At 41.8% G+C, this 21871-nt stretch overlaps 1 protein-coding gene across 1 annotated transcript in view; it reads left to right on the top strand.

Moving 5' to 3' along the window:
* The window catches only part of APBB1IP (amyloid beta precursor protein binding family B member 1 interacting protein), a 60545-nt gene extending 38916 nt beyond the window's left edge, over window positions 1–21629 (top strand). The window contains exons 6-14 of the mRNA XM_079948126.1: window positions 535–694; window positions 1896–2017; window positions 5569–5643; window positions 6561–6704; window positions 9731–9841; window positions 14702–14800; window positions 15861–15978; window positions 16894–16985; window positions 19227–21629. Of these exons, the coding sequence (XP_079804252.1) occupies window positions 535–694; window positions 1896–2017; window positions 5569–5643; window positions 6561–6704; window positions 9731–9841; window positions 14702–14800; window positions 15861–15978; window positions 16894–16985; window positions 19227–19790 (1485 nt within the window). The 3' untranslated portion in view covers window positions 19791–21629. The remainder of the gene's footprint in view (window positions 1–534; window positions 695–1895; window positions 2018–5568; window positions 5644–6560; window positions 6705–9730; window positions 9842–14701; window positions 14801–15860; window positions 15979–16893; window positions 16986–19226) is intronic.
* Window positions 21630–21871: the final 242 nt, after the last annotated feature.

Genomic DNA, 21871 nt, shown 5'->3' with positions numbered 1-21871 from the left:
AGAATGAGAGAAAATAATAATAATTTCAGGGATACTACATAATGTTGCCAGCTGATGAGGAAAAACTAGTGCAGCCTGCTTCTGTATCTTTAATAGCAGCCTGATTTTCTACCACCAGGAAGAGGAGCTTTTAACAAGAGGGAGATATGCATTAAAACCTCCTAATTTTTGCTGAAGCTGATGCTGTTAAAGATGTAGGAGCAAGAGCTGGTCAAAATGTTGGCAACTCTGCTATCATGCAAACTGTACGTTTAATAATGTTTTAGAGAAACAATCTGTATATTTACATGACCTTTCAGTTACTCTTTACTCAAAACATGAATTCTGTCTTGGAAAGGGGCAGAGAAGTAGAGCTGTTGACTGGGTAGTGTTCCCAAGACATATTATGTCCCCCCACCCCAAGGTCCAATTTTCTGATACATGATGGATTTGAATTGGCAATAATCTCTCAGATCAGCCCAGGCAGATTCTTGACCACAGTAGCCTTTTGGTCCACATTGAAATTAACTGCCTCATCTATTATTCTCTCCGCAGCTTGTTGTCAAGGTGCACATGAATGATAACAGTACGAAATCCCTGATGGTGGATGAACGGCAAGAGGCACGTGATGTATTGGACAATCTCTTTGAAAAAACCCACTGCGACTGTAATGTGGACTGGTGCCTTTATGAAATATACCCAGAGCTACAAATAGGTACGTTGCAAAGATTTTGGATCTTCTTACGCTATATTTTTAGAGCTTTACTAGAAAGCGTTTTGGTGATGCCACATCAGGCAACATTTTGCTGTTGCCATCCAGCGCCCGTCTCTTCGTTTTGGTGGGTTCTTGTTTGTGTCCGATAGATCTGAGCTCCTAGTTTTGGTGTGTCTTCTCTCTGCTAATGGTGTGTGTCACATACTAGGGGTGGTGCCTCCCTTTGCCCCCTCCCTTTACTCCTTGCCAAGGCCATCCCACTTCCCCACTTTCCTTACCCTTCACCTGGGCTCAGTCTGCCTGCTCACCCATCTGGTCTGCCCACCTCAATCTCTGGTTGGCCTCTTATCACCCTCCAATGCTGGTGTCATGCCCAAGCAGTTCTAAGAGCCCAGTTTGCCATAACGCTGTAGTTCACAGCACCACCTCCCTGTAGGTAGCAAAGTGCTGCATCATGGCAGCTTTACCTGTTTATTATATGTAAGGATATATAAATATATACATGCAGGGGAGTGTTAAAAGAAAAAAGTCTGAAACATCAAAGTACCTAGTGAAATTTAGGGAATTCCTTTGCAAACTTTTACAAACTGCAAAAAAAAAGAAAAAGAAAATCTGGGAAGTTTTTCTGTTTTGGCAAAGATGCTTTCGTATGGTCTAGTCTATCATGGCTCTTGGGGTCTGAATATTATGGATAAGCAATTGCTTTGAACCATTTTAAAAAGGTAAAGGACCCCTGACAGCCAAGTCCAGTCGCAGACGACTCTGGGGTTATGGCGCTTTCTCGCTTTACAGGCCGAGGGAGCTGGCGTTTGTCCACAGACAGTTTTTCCGGGTCATGTGGCCAGCATGACTAAGCTGCTTCTGGCGCAACAGAACACCGAAACCAGAGCAGCCCATGGAAACGCCGTTTACCTTCCCACTGGAGCAGTACCTATTTATCTACTTGGACTTTTTGGTGTGCTTTCGAACTGCTAGGTTGGCAGGAGCAGGGACCAAGCAATGGGAGCTCATCCCGTCACAGGGATTCGAATGGCCGACCTTCTGATTGGCAAGCCCAAGAAGCTCAGTGGTTTAGACCACAGCACCACCCAAATCCTTTTGAACCATTTTACTATATTTAAATATAGGAATGTGCTCTGATGACGGAGCATGTGTGTAATATATCTGTCTGTCTTAACATTTCTGGTTTGGGTTTCCCTAGAAAGATTTTTTGAAGACCATGAAAATGTGATTGAAGTCTTATCACATTGGACCCGGGACACGGAGAATAAGATTCTGTTTTTGGAAAAAAAGGAAAAATATGCTGTGTTTAAAAACCCACAGGTAAAGTAACATAACTTAGGCAAGCCGGTGGATAGTAAGATTTTAGTTCATACAGGAATGACTAGATATTTTATTTGCTTTGCAGCCCAAGGGACAAAGATTGAAGGTGTGTCCAGTGTTGGTATATCAAAGGGATCTTGAGTTGTGCTTCTTATGTATCAGAGCACAATATTGGTTACTAAACACTAAATAGTCATTCTTGGGAATAGTCACTGGAGGTCAAAACTGAAGTAACACCAAAGTGCATTTTAGCATCCAGCAAGGAAAGGGAGATTTCGGTGGATTTCTTGATATATCCATTTGGTGAGCCCCACTTCACTCATTCAGCTTGCCATGGGCTCTGGGAATCATTCTGTTCATTGGATAATTAGTTTTATTTTCCTAGGGAATCATGTTAAAAGGCTTTGCTTCATTTTACTCCAGTGACTCATTAAAATGGATGGTCACAAGCTTGTGTCGGAAGCTGCAACATCGTTAGTATGTACAACTTCACATCTTTATAACGTGAAATTTAACTCACTTTGTAAAGTGACTGCTATGACAAATGGACTGCTCTTTGGGAAGATCGGAGTGTTTCCCAGACTTAGCAGCATTGCAGAATAAACTTATCTCACACCAGCTGCTGCTGCTGCTGCTGCTGTAATTATTTCTATCAGTGCATCCCAGTTAATGCATCTTCACTTTAGAACTGGGGTGACCATGGGGTTTTGTATGAGGATGCAAACTCAAATTCCTGGAAAGCATAAGAAAACCAAACCATCCAACCCACATTTTGGGAGGATACGTAGTGACCTTGGAAGCCTGTACTGCTTATGATAACATAGTCTTAATTGTGTGTGTTTGATAAAGTTTCATTTGGTGTACAGCCTGCATGCAGAGCAATGGACCAAGGAATCCACCCCTCTTTCAGTTAATTAGCTGGACGTTGTGTGGTTAATAAGGAAGAGCCAGGTGCAGTCACTCAACAATGAAAATACAGATAATTACTACACAGCTGCCTCAATCACTATGCCCCAACCTTCCTGTGTACTGGTGGGTGAAGGATGACCTGGAATAAGTAAATGGGCTAGCTTATTTATGCTTGCCATGACACGTAAAGGAAAATAACAGCAGAAGGACATCAAATTCCACTTTAAAAAAAATAAAATACATTGCCTTCTTTTCATTCTAAAATAATCCCAAACCTGGGTACAATGCCAATAAAAATGAAAAGAAATATAAAGTTGTATTCAATTAACTTTTATTCATAGTAAGCCTATTGAATGGCTGTGACCAACTTGGGCCCATTGATTTCAGTGCGTTTATCTACTCTGAGCAAAGGTTAGTTGACTACAACCGATAATTAACCAATAATCAGTAGCACGATAAAGCATCGGTTTACAAATGTACTGTTTTATTTATTTATAAATTTTGTTGCTGCTTTTTACAATAAAATTATGAAGTGGGGTACAATACTGATAAAATGCAACAAAATATTCCCATCAGTAAAACACGCAAGAGCACATGCACAGTTAAATAGCATTTTACGAAGTGCCGTGGCAAAGATTCAACCAAAATCCTGGGTGAATAAGTAGATTTTCCTGTGGTGCCAAAACATTACATCTTGGCATAAACTATTTCTGAGAGCCACTAGCAATTCTCTAGTTAAAGTAAAATAACACCATGCACAATGCTTGTTTTGAGAATCACATTTTCATATAATGAAAAACAGTTGTCCATGGGAATCACAGAAACGGAGACCCTTTTGCTCCCAACCAACAATTATCAATTGTTAAATGGGAAAGCTGGTAGAAAAGAGAAACTAAACATAAGTATTTAAACTATACTTCTAATACTTAGGTTTGTGTTACAATCCCAGGAGAATCAACAAAATTGTTAAGCAACCTTCCTTTTCACGCAGATTTATTTATTTAATATATTTATACCCTTTCCATTAGTATATCTCATAACAAGGTGGCTTACAATAATCTATAGCCTCTCCTTTGCATGCGTGCGTGTATATGCAATATAATGCTCACCAGCATTTTTATGTTGTATAATTTGCAGCAGAACTAAGCAGCATATAGTGTCTGCTTTGTCAGAGACTATTTCTCCTCATAGTATTTTCAGAAAGGAACCACAGACTTCTTTCAGACATGTGTGGTCATCTTCAGTGGTGCTGTAGTCTGTAGGAGATCACATGACAATATATCCACCTGTATAGCATGCAGCCTCATCCTTTGGCCCAGCCTGCTTAGTGAAGGATGGTGAATGGCAAGCATTTTCCCCTTTTAGCAATGGAAGAGTATCAAATAAGCAACAATGCTGAAAAATGAGACACAGGGAAAAAACACATCTGTATTAATATGGGTTTGACAAGCAAGGTCATATGCTGTTGTCAAAAACTCCTGTCAATTATCCTTCTTGTTTACCAGTACCAAAATGTGGTCTATAGCAACTGAGTTAAAGATACAGGGTGGTCTGTTTCCCCTTTAAATAAATACCAGATGCTCAAATATAAATTGCTTGTAGCCAGAGGAAAAAGAAAAAAAGGTTGTGGGCAGCTGTTTTGAGTTTGTTCCATGGTGACAATAGCAAGATGAGAATTGGGTTTGTTCGTGCATATTCAAACATAAACAAATGCAAACAGCTTTGGTCGTCTTTTAAGGGGACATTAGGTGCAATGCATGTGTTTTCTGTGCAAGCCTCGCTGAAATTTTGGTTTCCTGTGCAAGTCTCTGTCCAAGAAGAGCGTGATTGTTCTGTGTATATGGTACTTTCCTGGAAGTTAAGTCCCATTAAAATTTCAAGGACTTTCCCAAGTAACTGTGATTAGGGTTGGGCTTTGGCAGCATAGTTGTATGGGATTTACTCCTGGGAAAGTCGGTATAGGATTGAAATGTAAATGCCTTTTGTATGTATCATGAATATACTGTTTATGTACAGAAATACCTTCCCCTCTCTTTCCATTGGGGAGACTCATATTCAAAATGGTCATGTGAAGTCACATAAATTTGTTTCTATGTTTATTTCAGACTTCTCACCTCTTGCTCTTCTTTGCCAAATTCCACACCAGCCTTCACTGATCATAGTCTGTATAATGAAAGTAGTGATCATAGGAAGCAAGTAGTCCACTCTAAAGCCCACTCTAACGAATGAGGAGACACATACTGAAAATTATTTTGCATAGAAAACGTGCGATAGCATGCAGGTGTTGTTGTTTTACACCTTCCTGAGAGCTCTGATTGGCTATCTGACTTGTCCAAGGCCCTCACTTTTTCCTCATAGTTGTCATCAGCTGCTCCTCCAGCTCCTCCCTGCTATCACCTGCTTGCTTGCTAGGCAAATGAACAGGCACACAGCAGTACCTACTGCTCCTGAGAGCTCTGATTGGCTATCTGACTGGAAAATTTATATGGACTATGGCAGCAACTGGGACTTTGATGTGAAATGCAATTGGGTAGACACAGGTATAGCACCTGCTATTTACACCTGTTGTTTTAGGTCTAGTGACCTTCCCAGTTTATGGACATTGCCTTATCATCCTCACCCTTCTTTGCATTTTTAATTAGAATTTCTACTTGACCAATAAAGGGAAAAATGAAAGCAAGGAAATGAATGAAAAAAGCAAAGAGGCTTTACTGGAGGTAAGCAAAATTTTGGGATAAGCAACACTGCATTTGGTTATGAAATGGATGGCTGTCTTCCTAAGACCCCAAACACAATAGACATGTTTCAAGTTCTTCATTTTTGCAAAAACAGGAAGCTCTAGCACAATAGGATTAAATGCACAGTTCTCACAGTGGAGGGGTGTGAGATGTGAGGTCCCCAAAGAATCAATATTGACTTTGTAACTCTAAATCACAAATGATTTAGAGTTAAAGGGAAGCAGTGAGGTAAGCCAAGTTTGCTGATGACACCAGATTGTTTAAGGTGGTAAGAACAACAACAACAACAACAACAACAACAACAACAACAACAACAACAACGGATTAGGAAATCCTTTCTAAAACTTGGGCCCCCAAATGTTGTTGGACTACAACTCCCATCATCCCTGACCACTGGTCCTGGTAGTTAGGGATGATGGGAGTTTGAGAAAGGCTGCCTTAGGAGATATCATTTTTGTATAGTTAACCTGCTAACCTGTGGCCAGTGTGCTGCTCTTGCTAACACGACTGCTTGTGGGCAGGCAGTAGCTTAGTGGCAGAACACTTGCTTTGCCTACAGAAACATCTGAAGTTCAGTCCCTGGAAAGGCTCTGAAAGATCCCCATCTGTTGTGCTGTTTCCCTATGTGTAGTGCTTTTTTGAGTGCGCAAATCATTGGTGTACATAATCTCAATAGCCTTTACGACCTACAAAGGGCCATAGCTCGGTGATAGGGCACATGTTTTGCATGTATAACTAGGTTCAGCCCCTGGCATCTTTAGGTAGGGCTACGAAGGACTCTAGTCTGGAAGCCCCGGAAAGTGGTTGCCAGCCTGTGCAGGCAGAACTGAGCTAGCTGGCTCTGACGTTTCCTGCGTTCCGCTTCTGTTTTGTCTAACCCCATTTTCACTCCACAGGAAAGCTTCTGTGGCACATCTGTCATTGTACCAGAAGTTGAAGGGGCCCTTTATTTAAAAGAAGACGGGAAGAAGTCCTGGAAGAGACGTTATTTTCTCCTGCGAGCTTCTGGAATTTATTACGTACCCAAAGGAAAGACCAAGGTCAGGCAAGTCAAAGAAATCCTTTCAGGCAATAAAGCAATTCATGAAGGTGAAAGTAAAGAAATCCCGAGGTGACATGCTAAGGGCAGCATCTGGTGCACCTGAGAGGGCTCCTTTTTTGGGCTGCAGCACTTGTGCAAATATTAGAATAGAGTTGCTGAGCTCCTTTGGGGCTGCTCCCACCCCCACTCCCTCCAGGTTTGTTTTTCCAGTTAGATTAAAAAAACATTTCGTTTCTTTAAAACCCAGGCATGAAAGGAAACCAAAAAGGCCAAATCTGCAGTTGCCCATTCAAAGTAAAAAGGTGCCATTACTTTTCGTCTAGTTCCCTATGGAAACGTATCTCGACAGTTTGCAGACATTCAGGGTTTTCTTTTGGCTCGAGGCAAGCGGAAGAGTCTTGCCATTGTTCAAGGCAGGCTAAAGAGAAAGTTAGAGAAAGTATCAAATTTGGCTTTGATAGCCTCTTTCTTTCCCTCCCTCCCTCCCTCCCTCCCTCCCTTCCTTCCTTTCTTCCTTCCTACCTTCCTTCCTTTAGCATATTTGCCATGCATTTTTTTCTACCAATGATTGTTCTTTGTCTGGATAATAACGGTAAAGGTAAAGGGACCCCTGACCATTAGGTCCAGTCGTGACCGACTCTGGGGTTGCGGCGCTCATCTTGCTTTATTGGCCAAGGGAGCCGGCGTACAGCTTCCGGGTCATGTGGCCAGCATGACTAAGCCGCTTCTGGAGAAGCAGAGCAGCGCACGGAGTGGTACCTATTTATCTACTTGCACTTTGATGTGCTTTTGAACTGCTAGGTTGGCAGGAGCAGGGACCGAGCAACGGGAGCTCACCCCGTCGCGGGGATTCGAACCGCCGACCTTCTGATCAGCAAGTCCTAGGCTCTGTGGTTTAACCCACAGCGCCACCCACGTCCCTAGGATGTAGCTTTTGAGGGGAGACAAGGAATCCCTTTTCTCTCTCCTTTTGTTTTGGTTCCCCGCCCCCCACAGAGGCAAAGGGATTCTCTGACTCTATTATTTTGGTATATTACTAACAAGTTTGAGCTTCCTATAGTTGCCACCCATGTGCCCCCTCCCACAAATGCATAAGGGATAGTAAAGGAGACTATAGCTGGAGGGAGGGTGGAAATCAGCTTAAATTGGTGAGGGGGTGGGGGGACGTCCTCAGTTGAGCAGAAGGCTCAGTAGTGGATCCACTGCTGCGTGGATCCAAGTCTGAGGGTGCAATCCAGTATTGTACTATGGGATTTCCATTCTATTCATGCACATTTTGTTGAGGTGAATGGGCACAGTCCGGCAGTATCATGTCTGAAAATTCACCTTGAATTGCCTTCCAGAAATACATAAGGAAAGTGAACAGCAATTCACGGCTGGAGGGACATATCTCTGTTCTACCAGTAACATGCGTGCATATATTCTTCACTTAAAACATCACAGAGCATGTTACAGTCTGGGACCTGTAAAGATGCAAATTCATTATTTGCAGCTTTTACAGGCCTCCGCTTAATTTGGTTGTGCAAGGGGCCATGAACAGTGCATGGCACTGAAATCCCACCCACTGGCAATTTGCCCTGCCCTTCCTAGCTTTATGTCCTTAAGGTCTACAAGCATGCTTTTCTCTCAGGTCCTAATGACCGGTTACCTGCAGCTATGCATAACTGAACTCCTAACACACCTTTCCCCCATCCTCAGTCCAGGAAAAGCTGATTTGGGAGGAAGCCGTTTGGAGTGGATGATGGGGGGTTAGCAGTATTAAAACACAAACAGAAGGCCCACGTGTGGTTGTGATAGTTATCAGGATAGCATCAGGTGTGGAGGGTGAGTTTAACCCTTGCTTCCTTGCTGCGGAGCTGAGAAAATTGCAAAGAACTTCAGAGGAGGGACTCTTGCTGCAGTCGCCATGTCTATTGAGACCCGCCCCGCAGCAGAGCTTCCATTTGCAGTCTTTATAAACGTGCATGTTAAATGCAAATACCTATTTAACGCCGCATCTAGTTTGCCATCAGTTGGCTTAAAGCGTAGCCAAAGTCAGGAAGAATTCTGAGACTTGTGTTCCATTTCCATTAAAGAAGCATCACATGAATGCCTGCGTTATGTCGTTTACTCACAGTTCCTTAGCTCGGAAATTGGGTGCACTAGTAAGAAAAACTTCGTTGCCATAGCAACCCGTTAAGAACAAGCAAGGGCTATTTCACAGCACTAGACAAAAGGCAACTAGAGGCGAGAGGGAGATTTGCCCTTTTAATGCAGCCTGGAGCAGAATCACAGATCAGCTTTGCACTTGTATACAAATAAAGCTTGAACATGACTGGAGAAAAATTCATTATTTTATAAAGATGGTGGAACCCATGCTGGCATTTTCCAGTGAACATGAATTATATATGTGGTTTTCTTGCACATGTGGGCATTGTATTTTACCCCTCAAAGTGATGATCCACCCAGTGTTTTAGGATTGGGGAGGCCACAGGGGCGGTTACCCTTGGTGCAAAATTATTAGGGGCGCAAAATTTCAACCCCCGGTGTTGCCTCAATACAGACTGCGCCTTTAAGTATTTGAGCAGAAGAATGTGCTTTGAATGTGTTTTAAAGGTGTTGTGTTTACACAGTCATAATAGAAACATCTAAGGCTGCATTGGTTCCAGGGGATCACAGTAACTTGCGTACACTTCTAAAAAGGAAACTAAAGTCAGATTGTTAGAATACGTGGGTAAGAAATCTGTTTAGGAAAGTTCATGGTACCGAATTAGGAAATAAAAAGGCTACACAGAAAATCAGTACACAAACCAGCTTCTGATGTAAATCTTAGTGCAGCTACTCATTTTTAACTTGAAAGCTCAGGAAAAGCCTCAAGTCGGATATTCTCTCTGTTGTTGTTATGCTTAAAAGTCTTTGCATTAAGAAACAGGATCAGACTAACCTGATGACCGTGTTTAGTGTCATAATGTAATTTCGTATAATTTTTACTTTTTTTACCTTTGCCTATAATAATTTATGGTGTGTTTGGCTTTAATTTTGTAGACATCTCGGGATTTGGCTTGCTTCATACAGTTTGAGAACGTAAATGTTTATTACGGTGTTCAGTACAAAGCAAAGTATAAGGCACCTACAGACCACTGTTTTGTCTTAAAGGTAGGTACAAAAGATCATGCATTCTGGAGTGGCTGTTGTAAGCATGTGTCACATTTGTAGTGCAATCCTGTTGCTCTGTAAAACTCTTCTAGTTAGAGCCTAGAAATGGAAGTGAGATTTCTAGAGTTTCTGGATATAAACAATCTTTAGAGGGCAAAGGTAAGAGAGGGAAATAGCAGGGTTTCAACCTCATAAAACTCTAGCCTCTTTGAATCTAATCAATGAAGGGCTTAAACCATAGAGTAAGCTGTCCTGTCAGGCCTTGAGAGGAAAAGGTCACCAAGCCTTTATTATAGTCCTCTTTTCCATGTGACTCAATATGTAAGGAGCTCTGCATGGCTTTAACCAGCCTCTTTTGTTTTCGACCACATCGGAGTCTGAAACTAGTGGGGTTTTTCTTTACCAATAGTTTAGAAACTTTTACCTTTTGTAATTAAATAATATTTTGGCTGCCTGTGCATCTTTTCTGGCTGCTGCATGGAATAGCACATGAATCTGACCTTTGAAGATTTTTGTAGATAAACCATTTTATGACTTACCAAAGGTGTGGTCTATCTCTGTGCGGTGGGGTGTGGATTAGCTTGGAAAAAGCTTTTAAAAGAGGACATTTGGGGACTCAACAGAAGAGCACATTTTAAAGTTTTTACAGCTTATATTTCCATGCTTTTCTTTGCTTAGTGTTTTGTGATTTTAAATCTCTGCTGGGGTTTTCTAATCCAACAGTACTTGCCCCAGACTTGGGTCTTGGCTTCCAGGATTGCAACACAAATTAGGTATGACAGTGCAAAATGGAGTTTTAGATGAACGTTGATTGGAAAAATGGCATGGTGGGAATGCTAAGTCCCCCCCCCCCAGCCTCCATGATCCTGATTTGAATTATTGAAGTATAAAAGTTTCCCTCATGATACACTTCACATTACACACCAAGTTTCTTCAGTTTCCCAGGCTCCTAGCTGCTATTAACACTTTTTTTAAAATGCAGAGGATCTTTTGAACTGAATATTCTGCATCATGCCTAGTCTGGCTGGAAAGCCTGGCAGACTCCAGAACTGTTGAAATATTTGAATGATAAATCCCAATTTGCACTGATTTTAAATGAACAGTTATGCATGCCAGACACAGAGCTTTGAGGATTGGCTATGTACAGGCCTTGGCCTTGTTGCAATGAACTAAGTCCTATTTATTTCAATGGAACTTCCAAGTATGTTTGTAGTCTGTCTTTTTTGCCAACAAACAACTAGGTATTTGCATCCCCATGTTCAACCGAAAAGCCTGCTAAAACCTAGGGCATCGTAGCACCTTTTCAGGAGCATTTGCTTTTGAGTTCAACTTATGAGCACTATGGCATTACTTTTGGAAATTCAAAGAGTCACTAGCATAAAATCTTAACCCCAAGGTTTTTTTTTAATAAAAAATATATTCACAGTTGACAGTAGTAAGGTAATCTAAATGTAAATTGGCTCGTTTAGTCAGTCTGTTGTGTCTGATACCAGGAGAATTTAATTATGCATTATTGGTGCAGGTTTTGCATGAGTAACCTGAGAGTAATGGTGCATAATGTGGAATTAATCTAGGGTGAAAGAATTGGTGCCCTGGGAACAAGCTGGCACAATAGCATCATCATACCCTATTTCCACGCCTTACTACCTGCCATTGCAGCCTATCCAGCTGGGCTTTGGTAATAACCTTTAGAGACATCGTTCAGATGGTGCTTTTGAGAATTGTGTTGCCATGTTCTTTAATGTTGGCCTTCTAGGGCTAGTCCATGTGATCTGGTACAAATATTTCATAGTGTAATAAACTCAAAAACTGCATAAAGCTGAAATCCGGAGTTCGTCTTGTTGCATCCCAGCCTGCTTCCCCTTGCAAACTGGTTGATGTGATGCAAAGAAACAAACTGAGTACAGTGGTGCCCCGCAAGACGAACGCCTCGCAAGACGGAAAACCCACTAGACGAAAGGGTTTTCCGTTTTGGAGGCGCTTCACAAAACGAATTTCCCTATGGGCTTGCTTCACAAGACAAAAATGTCTTGCGAGTTCCTGCGGGTTTTTTCCCCTCCCCCCCTTTTGCTAAGCCGCTAAGCCGCTTATCAGCTGATCCGATAAGCCGATAAAAGCCGCTAATAGCGCTAATCCACTAAGCCGTCAATGGGCTTGCTTCGCAAGACGAAAAAACCACTAGACGAAGAGACTCGCGGAACAGATTAATTTTGTCTTGCGAGGCACCACAGTATTTGACTGGTGATAATATAATCACACTTTCAAACAATGAGAGCTGTTCCAACTTAATGTGCCAAGTTAATGGGAGGTCATGCCCACCATGTGCTTATGACCAGGACAGGACTTTGTATTTATTATGTATTTGTTTCACAAAAATCATACAGAGTTTCCTGCTTGGCAGGGGGTTGGACTCAATGGCCTTTGTGGTCTCTTCCAACTCTATGATTCTATGATTCTAGTTTACAAAAGATAAAACAGTAAAATCAAAGGGGGGGGAACACAACCACACTTTAAAACATGCAAAAGCTAAAATAACAAAACAGATTAAAATTACCCCAACATTCTAAGCATCTGGGCATGTTTGTCTAAATAAGAATGCTTCTATCAGGCACCAAAGAGTTTGTAGGCTTCTGCTTTGAAATGTAAAAGTTTAATGGCTATAATGGAAATAGCTACTTCTCCTAAAACGCTCCCTTCCATACATTAATCCAGTTCGTACATATGGCTAAGAGTGAATACACAAGACACATATGTGTTTCTCAGAGAGGAGATCCCAGCCACATCTTGGTGCTACTGCTGCAGAGCTTCTAAGAGAGATGCCGTGGTTTAGCTGAGCATGTCACTTGAACTTGGGTCTCATGGTTTGTCTTGCTTCAAACAAACCATGATCTATAACCAAGGTTTCGTTCTTGGGTTTACTGCTCGTGGTTTGCCTGAAGGAGACAAACCACAAGCCCAGGTTTGGGGGACCCGCTAAGCCAAACTATAGCTTAGGACTCAGGGGTGCCCAAGCTTTTTTCAAATAGGGCCAGATTTGATGATCTGAACATGCGTGAGGGCTGACCAAAGTTATTAAGCATTTTTTAAAAAGGATTTTCCCCCAGGACATATTCTGCCACGGGGACCGGATTAAATGATTAAACCGACCAGTGGGCCGGATTAGACCCCCGAAGCAGACTTTGGACATGCCTGGCTTACATCAAAGCAACTGGAGAATGTGAGGGGGCAGGAATTCTCACACACTCAAGCTTTCACGCTAAGCCATGTAGCCACTGAGTTGCAGACCTTAAGACAGGGGAGCCCTGCCTCATGTTGGAATTGGCAGCCAATAACTAATGAGAATGCTTCAGAGAGAAGACAAGAGAAAGGAACTGGAGGGTATAACTAAATATTACACACCAGCTCAGGTGTCAAAAACCCTGCCAGCCTTTTTATTTCTTTAAAAAGAAAAGCTGCTTTCATGAGGGGAGTTTCAAGTGAAGATATTTGAATTTAAAAACACTTCAGAAAATCTGCAATGCTTCCTTTTAAAAATAATGAAGTATATTATTTGGAATATTAAGGAAGACTGGCAAAGGTTAGCGTCATGGTAATGTTTGTTTTGGTTAAAAGCGATCTTTAAAAATTGAAAAGTATCTGATGCCATCTGCTGGATTTAACAGATACTTACAACGCATCAAAATTCCTAGTTCTCTGGCCCAATAGAAGACGGAAGAATCATTTCTAGAATGGAAGTACTCATCAGCACTGAGCTGACCATTCTACTTAGCATGCGAACATTTTAGTTGCCCTACATTTTTCATGGTGCAGAAGATACATTTTGAAAAAACAATTGTTGCAACAGTGAACAAATAATTTGTCCTGATAAAATTACAGACAAGTTTCACTTGATTATTCTAAAAGATCACACCACATTTTCACCTGAGTATTGGGTGGATTCCTGCCACAGTCTGAACAATTTATGTATTCAGTAAACATATGCCTTATGTTATAAAAGGAATAGGTGTCATGGGCCAAATTGGGTCAAAGTTTTGAGCGTTTACCTTTGCTGCCATGTACTAGTGATTAGGTGGAACAAGTTTGTTATGAAACTCACCTTGGGATATTTTCTGTTAAAGGGCAGCACATAAATTAGCTAAATAGTAAATGAATTAAATACAGAACTCAGAACACATTGGACTTCATGATCAGATGTATTTTTATAGTCTACATTTTATGCAGATTTTCCATTAAGCATTTTCCATTAAGCACTAAGCAGATTTTCCATTAAGCACTAACAAGGTTATACTTTGAAGTTAATGCATGACAACCTCAAAAATAAACACACATAGTAGGGAGGCGGTGAGGGGCAGGGATGGATTTGTTGTTGTTTTTTAACGTATGCAGAAAAAATACTGGGACCAGGGAAAATATGTATGCAAGCTGACACCAGATCCTAAACAGAGACACAGAAATCCTAAATTAGGGGATGTGGAGCAGAGACCACTTCATATGCTTCTCAAAAATTTGCTTGCTTCTTGGAAACTGCAGATATGTTAATCTTCTAGCTTATACAACTGCCAGATGACAATCCTCAATAGAGACCTCAATTTATATACTGAACGCTAAGCTCAGAACTGTGACATGCCTCACACTTACTTGGCTGGAAGTCATGTTGAAAGTAGGCCGTTTCAAGCTAAGCTTCCACCCGACAAATGTCTCCTTACAAATGTGTTTATAATCAGTAGCATTTTGTTATTAAGCATTTTGTGACTTGTTCACAGATGTATATCTAATTTGTTTCCCGCTAATATAAGACCACCCTTTCCACTTATTTTAATTTCAATCTATTTTAATGATAATTTTTTTTATTATTAATAGCACCCCCAGATACAGAAGGAGTCTCAGTATATCAGATATTTGTGCTGTGATGACCGGCAGTCTCTACATCAGTGGGTAACTGGCATAAGGATTGCAAAGGTATGAAGTGCAAGATGTGCAGTCGTTTTTTTAAAACACACACAAAAAATAGTTGTATAATTTGTTGATTTTCACAACGGACAAAAATAACTCTTGTTCCTTTCCAGGTAAAATATGGGCACACAATGGATAGACATTTGTGTAAATGTGAAATAATACAGATGCAAATGTAATTAGGTTGTGGGAGCCTAGAGAAGTCTCATCAGCCATCTGAAAAATTATGAATAAGCTGTTCTAACTGCAGTAAGGAAAACAAGACAAAGATTGTAATGTGCTCACACATGGTTTATACCTGTGGATCAGGATTCCCATCTGGTGAAAGTTGCTCTTCTGATTTGCAGCATGTATCAGTTCATGCATGGACTGCACTGCCAGTGGGTGAATTCAGGTAATAGTTTGCCAGCTGATAACTCACCATGAAGTGCAACCACCCAGCAAGCCAGTCTTCTGTATGAACATGCCAGAGGTTACCACCCCCGTTTTACCACATTTGTGGTAAGGTGCAGAAATGTAATAGCAAGACATTTTGTGAGGTAGGGATAAGTCCTGGTTGGCCTAATGCACCAGCCTCCTCCGATCAGTGTTGCAAACCACCCTGAATGAAGCATCAGAAGAGTGTGGTTGGAATTCTTACATAAGCAGATAAAATAGGATGGGCTAGGTCCACAAGTGAGTTCATCCAGCGTGTGAATTTAAGCCATTGTAAACCTAGGGATTCAAGGTTTAAATTGCCTCTTGCCAAATACAGTACTTAATAGAATGGGCTGTAGGTGATCTCTGAACCCAACAAATGGAAATGACTTTACAAATGTATTGGATTCTAGACACCCATCTGCTCTGATGTGTTTAAACAAATCCTTGCGCCTGTAGTTTTATAGAACTGACATTTATACTAGATGCTATAGGCAGACCTAGTACCATTCACTGGAGAGTATCTCTGTGGAGGGTTGGTTGTATTAGTCAAAACATCAGGAAGCAGGAAAGTGTGCTTTTATTCTTTTGAAGGGGCATTGGTGGTAATATTCTGTATATAGGCTAAAGCATGTGCTTATTTTCTCAGTATGGAAAGACGTTGTATGATAACTACACCCGCGCAGTGCAGAAGGCTGGCTTAGCTTCTCGACTGACCAACCTAGGGAATGTTCAATCTTCCACTGCTGCAATATCATCTTCAAAAGGTATATGATATATGGTAAATGTTAAATTGTGCATGTGCGTACATAAGTTATGGAAGAGTATCCTGCATGTTGGGTTTTCTGCAGATTGGCGTTTGTTCTGATTCAGCGGTAAGCAGTGGGTTTTCCTGGAGAAAAGGGTGGGACAAGAGAAAAACTTCTTGGGCTCATGCATTGAAATCACTGGAGAAGCGAAAAAGTAGATGAGCCTTCAGTGTAGACAATTCTGAGCTAGATGGAGCAGTAGGTCTGACTCTGTATAAAGTAGCTTCCCATGTTCTTAACATTTGGACACAGGTGTACTATAGTTCCCAAAGTGTACTATAGTTCTTCTGGATTGTATTTTAGTTATAGCTTAACTTGGCCTCTTCAACTTTGGGTCTTCAGAAGTTGTTGCACTAAAACTCCCAGAATCCCTGACAATTGGCTAAGCTGGCTGGGGATGATAAGTGTCAAAGAGTTCAACAACAGCTGGGCTCCCAAGGTTGAAGAATTCTCACTGAAACATATTCTTGTTTTGCCAGCTCAACATTTTCTAAAAAGGGAAACTAGAAGTTCAAGGGGGGTGGGGGAAGAGAGAGAAGCTGCTGCATATCCTAAACTGAAGAGTAAGATATGACACTCCTGGCCAACTGAACAAATTCACATAATCCTCTGCAGAACAGTACAGTTCAAGCCACAGAGATTTCTTCTTGGCTTTGTTCCCTTACTTAGTTTGTCAGGAGTAGGGCATGTCTGCAGCTCCTTAGAGAAGCATCAACAACATCATGCAAAACTATTCACAGGGTACTTTAGTATCCTGTGCAGCTTAGTGTATTATTTCAATCGTGATTCAAAATAAGAATGATTTTTGCCTTTATTCACTCGAATTTGGTTTTGCAAGCCTGTTCTTTCTTTCTTTTTAACTGTGTATCCTAGGTAGTACTCATGCCAATGGACAAGTCCCCCAAAGCACGACCCTCGCTGCTGCAAATTCTTCAGAACCTGAGAAACCTGCTGAGATGCCAAAGGTACAAATTTAATTGAACGTATCATCATAAATTCAGCATTAACATAAATACATCTGTAGGCGGGAAGCCTAGAGGTCCATGCATTCTTGCAGTTTGACTAGAAGTCTACACACATTGGCTGCAGCCATCCACAGCCCTTGTAACACACAAAAGGTACTGTACTACTTTTGTCAATCTTTAAATCAAATAAATAAATAAATAAATAAATAAATAAGCAAGTAGGAAATAAAAAGCAACAGGAATACTATTAAAAATCAATATGAATATTTAGTGCTATGGAAATGTCATTTCCCATCTTCAACCACATCTACTTTAGACCACCTAAATGAAGCTCATGGAGGACTGGTGGTCCACAGAGCCCAGTTTAGGAACCCTTGCTCTCCATTTGGCTTGTAGCACTTGTGCCAAAGTACCTGTAAATGAATTAGGAACTGGTGATGCATAAAATATAAACTTTGGGGCACCTTTGGTGGCGCTGTGGTCTAAACCACGGAGCCTAGGGCTTGCCGATCAGAAGGACGGCGGTTCAAATCCCCGCGACGGTGTGAGCTCCCATTTCCGTGCGCTGCTCTGGTTCGCCAGAAGCGGCTTAGTCATGCTGGCCACATGACCCGGAAGCTGTCTGCGGACAAAACACCGGCTCCCTATGCCAGTAAAGCGAGATGAGCGCCGCAACCCCCGAGTCATTCGCGACTGGACTTAATGGTCAGGAGTCCCTTTACCCTTTAAATAGGGTTAAATAAACCCTTTACCCTTAAATAACCTGCCTTGGTTACTTACTGAGCTGAAACAGTTCGTTCCACTTATCCATTTTGTGTGCATATGCTCAATGTAAGGGAGACTTGAGGTTTTTTTGATCTACCTAGAAACCGTTCTATAGATGACTAGAAGCAAGAAGTGCTTAGAACTCAGTTAAAGGTTACCATGCAGACACAACTCTCTTAACAGCTACCAGCTGCCACCTGCAAATGAAAGGAGAGCACATTCCTTACACTGCCAACGGGATTCTATTCATCTTAAGAACATAGTCTAGCAGCCACATGGTGAAGGCAAGCTCACCTAATATTCTGCCAGGGCAAACATTTACCTAATGAACTGCTAGCCTAGACGACACTTTCATTTAACTTGTGTGACACAAGCTTTGGAAAAGATCAAACATTTTATCTTTCTGTTCAGTTTGTGTACACTGTGCAGCTAGAGGTTAAGACATTCCAGTCATCTTTCATTATAAGAGAATGTGGAGGGAAAGTGGCTGTGATTGGTACAAAAGGGCAGGAAAATGTATAGAAGCCAGCTTGCTCCCAGTTCTTAGCAAAATGCATTCAAGGTTAAGCTCCAGTCACCAGCCTCTGGAGGAGATACAGTAGGTATTAACTACTCTGTGTACAGGCCTTTTTAGTGCTCCTATTTCCCAATGGTTTCCCAAAAGCTAAAGATAATGCAGTAAGCACTGAGCTTAATTCAGCAAAGCAATATATCAGTTGTAAAGGGCTAAAGTAGCTGCATTCACACTATGTGAGCACTGCACTGTGTTTGCAAGCCAAGGAAATATAGCTGTGTGCAATGCCAGGTCAATGCAGGGCCAGAATGCAGGGCCAGCCCTACTATTTGGCAGAGTGGCCCAGCTGCCTCAGGCAGCAGAGGCTGTAGGTGGTGGTGATGATTCGTGGCAAAATGTTGAAAGGCAGGCTTGTCTGTGTCACACAGCCGCTGCTCCCCTGTTGTGGACACTGTAAACGTTCAGGTAAGACTCAGCTGCCAATCTACTTAGCTTCTGTTCCGCTTCAAATGTTTATACCATTGAAACGAAAATTGGCAACTGATTCCTAGTCCTGGAACACTTGAGGAAAGACTGGATTTTCTATCAGGCTGCCAGGAGGTTGTCCTTCTGTTTAGACTCCTTGTAGCTTCACATTCATAACAGTTAGTACCTACGCTAAATCTCCCTACATCAAATGGGTATCAGGAAATGGTAATATAATTTGAGGCACTGAGATTGTAAGTAAACTTAAATGGCCATAGACAGGAGGGAGTCCTTCAGATTGTCTGGTTTTGCAAAAAACAATCCTTGTAGTTTTGGAACGCATCTATTTTTACTGCTAAATAGACACAAATGGAAATCCCAGTGTTATATATTCTCCCTGCTGCCTTGATACTAAGGAAGACATAATTCCTGCTGGACCTGCAGTCTTTCTTTTATTATTCACCTCTCATTTTGAAATGCTTCCTTTGTTTTAAAAGGTTACGAAACCAGACAACACCACTGACACCAGGCGAGCGCCACCATCTCCCATGCCACAACCGAAACACCTCCGTAAACCTGGTGGGCTACACCCACCACCCCCTCCTCAAAGACGATCTTCTGCTTTTACTGGTTCGTTGAACCTGCCCCAAAATATGGAGAGAAGAAACACAATTGCCACATCAGATCCAGACGAATTTCCACCACCCCCTGAATCAATACTGCTTCCCACTGCGTTGGAGGACTTGCCGCCACCACCGCCACCGCCTGAATACTATGAAGATCCTCCTGATTTCATTCCAGCCCCACCACCTGCCTTTGCTGTGGGCACTGGCACTCCAGAACTGCCGCCGCCACCTCCTGCAGTCTCTGCCCCCATGATGCCTCCGCCTATCAGAAAGAAACCTCCACCTCCTCCTAAAAGACAGGAACAAAGTACTGGGCAGGCAGGAGGGCCTAGGCAAAGTGGGCTTCCTCCAAGGGGGGATGCAGGTGAACAAGGGGGAGACTTAATGTCCGATTTAATGAAAGCACTGCAAAAGAAGAGGGGTGAGACATCATGAAACAAGCAGTTTAAATGAAGATTAATGTGCGGTTTTAGTTGGATCAGGGAGAGGGTGGCCCAGATAAATTGTCCACAGCTCTTCCTGGTGGTCCAAAGGAATATGTGCTAGAGAAAGGCATCCCAACGTATCCCAAAGCAATGCATTTCCCCCCTACCCGCCCCTGCAACTTGTTCCAAAATGGTGGCTTCCCATGTTCCTGGTTTGAGGCTGAAGAACACAACTTGAAGCATGGGAAGTGTCCCAAGGGAGAGGCAGATTCCCAAGGAGATTTGGATCTAGCAAAAAAGAGGAAAGAACCTTATAGCAAATTAAAGGCTGACTAATATTAATCAATTGAAGGTTTAATAGGCTATTTAATTGGATTTTCCCTGGGCATGTGTTCATGTAGATTGCACAATCTGTTCTTACCCTGTAAATGTATGGCAAATGTATGGACAGGCATGACCTGATTTGCAAAAATAAGGAGACTGAAAACAGTACTACAACAGTTGCAGTGGCAGCTGTCTCAACAATTCCACCCACCAACCCCATACTTTTTAAAGAACTAGTACTATTAGATACAGCGAGAACCAACCATTTGGATAACAGTGAACACTTCCACTTGAGGCTTTATTATTCACAGGTTGTCCTGACTATAATGTGCCACACCTGTTTCCTCAATTGTTTTGAAGTGAGAAATCCCAACCAAAATGCTGCTTTCAGCTGTCGTATCTGCAGGCTGTCTCTGGTTATTTATCCAATATAACGCAAGGCCAAAGATACGCAAGTTTCAGTTCTTCTTCCCACAGCAACCAAGTTAGCAATTGTCTTTTAAGTGATGCCTAAAAATATTTGTCTCCTAAAGACTTTATGATGATCGGAATACGTTAAGGCATTTATGAGTTCTTACGCCTCTTTCATCATTTATGATTCACCTTAATCTTCCAAGTGTTCATTTTGACAGAGCTTGTTTTGACTGCCAGCTCCTGAATAAAATCCTCTTCAATGCCTCATAAAAGTGTCAAAGTTAATGAACAAGCAGCACAGTTTGTTTTGAAGCATGTAGCGCACGCATACGCAAAACATTCTTTGGAATGGCAAGTGCTTTCCTTCTCTAAACATTCAGTTCAGGAGCACAACAGTTACGCCTAAAATTGGGAAACAGAAATGGACAGCATGGAGACTAAATCCTACCCTTGGAGAGTTGTCAGCGGCCAATCCTCAAATGGCTTCCCAGCAGAACTAGCTTGCAAACCAAATATTTCAATGCAGTTGCAGAGACACTAGGAAGAACCTTGGCTATAGATGGTACTTAGATCAAAAGCTGTTCTTGAAATGATAAAAGTGGTGCTTGCTGCAGTTCAACTATTTGCCCATACTGCCCTATTCTTTGTCAACTTAACTCTGTGTGTTTCTCAGATGGGTTGAGATTTTGTTGTTCTAACAAAATTAGAATCCTGGTTTCTAGATCCATTTATCATGTGCCAAGGTTATTTATGGGACCCTCAAGAGGCAGACTCTGCTGCCTTGGAGACTACAGAATTTGGGGTGCCTCTTGTACAAAGCTGAATCGTGGACAGTCACAAACAATTCCTATGATTGTGGCACAGCAAGAGCAGAGAGAGTTGGTTACGAGGAAATTAAAATGGCAAGCAGGAGGGAAGAGGAGCAAGTGCTTAACTCTGCTTCCAATAATTCCAGATAAGAATGGATGGATTTGCCTGCTTCCTGTCTGTCAGTTCTGCATGAAATGATTCAGAATTATGTTCCACCTTGTTTCTGTATCAATCTATTGATTTTAACTGCATGAAAATTGGCATGTTTGTATGCTTTTTACCCAGTAATACACATTTTTTTTACACAATTTCGTACTATTTTTTGAGCTGAGAATTGTGGTACAGATTTGGCAGCACATGGGGGGGGGCTGTTCTAATCCATTTATTAGCCTGGGAAGGGTGTATCAGATCAATTCATTTAAAATGCAGACCAAATTAAATCCTTGAGTTCCAAGTGTGAGAAATGGAGACTGCAGGAATTGCAGGAGCCACTGATCTTCTGACCAGGAAATGCAGAAGGCAGCTAATTTTACATAGAAGTGG

This window comes from Podarcis cretensis (genome assembly GCF_951804945.1).
Source record: "Podarcis cretensis genome assembly, chromosome: 12".
Classification (NCBI taxonomy): Eukaryota; Metazoa; Chordata; class Lepidosauria; order Squamata; family Lacertidae; genus Podarcis; species Podarcis cretensis.
The sequence above is the reverse complement of the archived record's forward strand: the minus strand, read 5'-3'. Positions and strand labels throughout refer to the sequence as shown.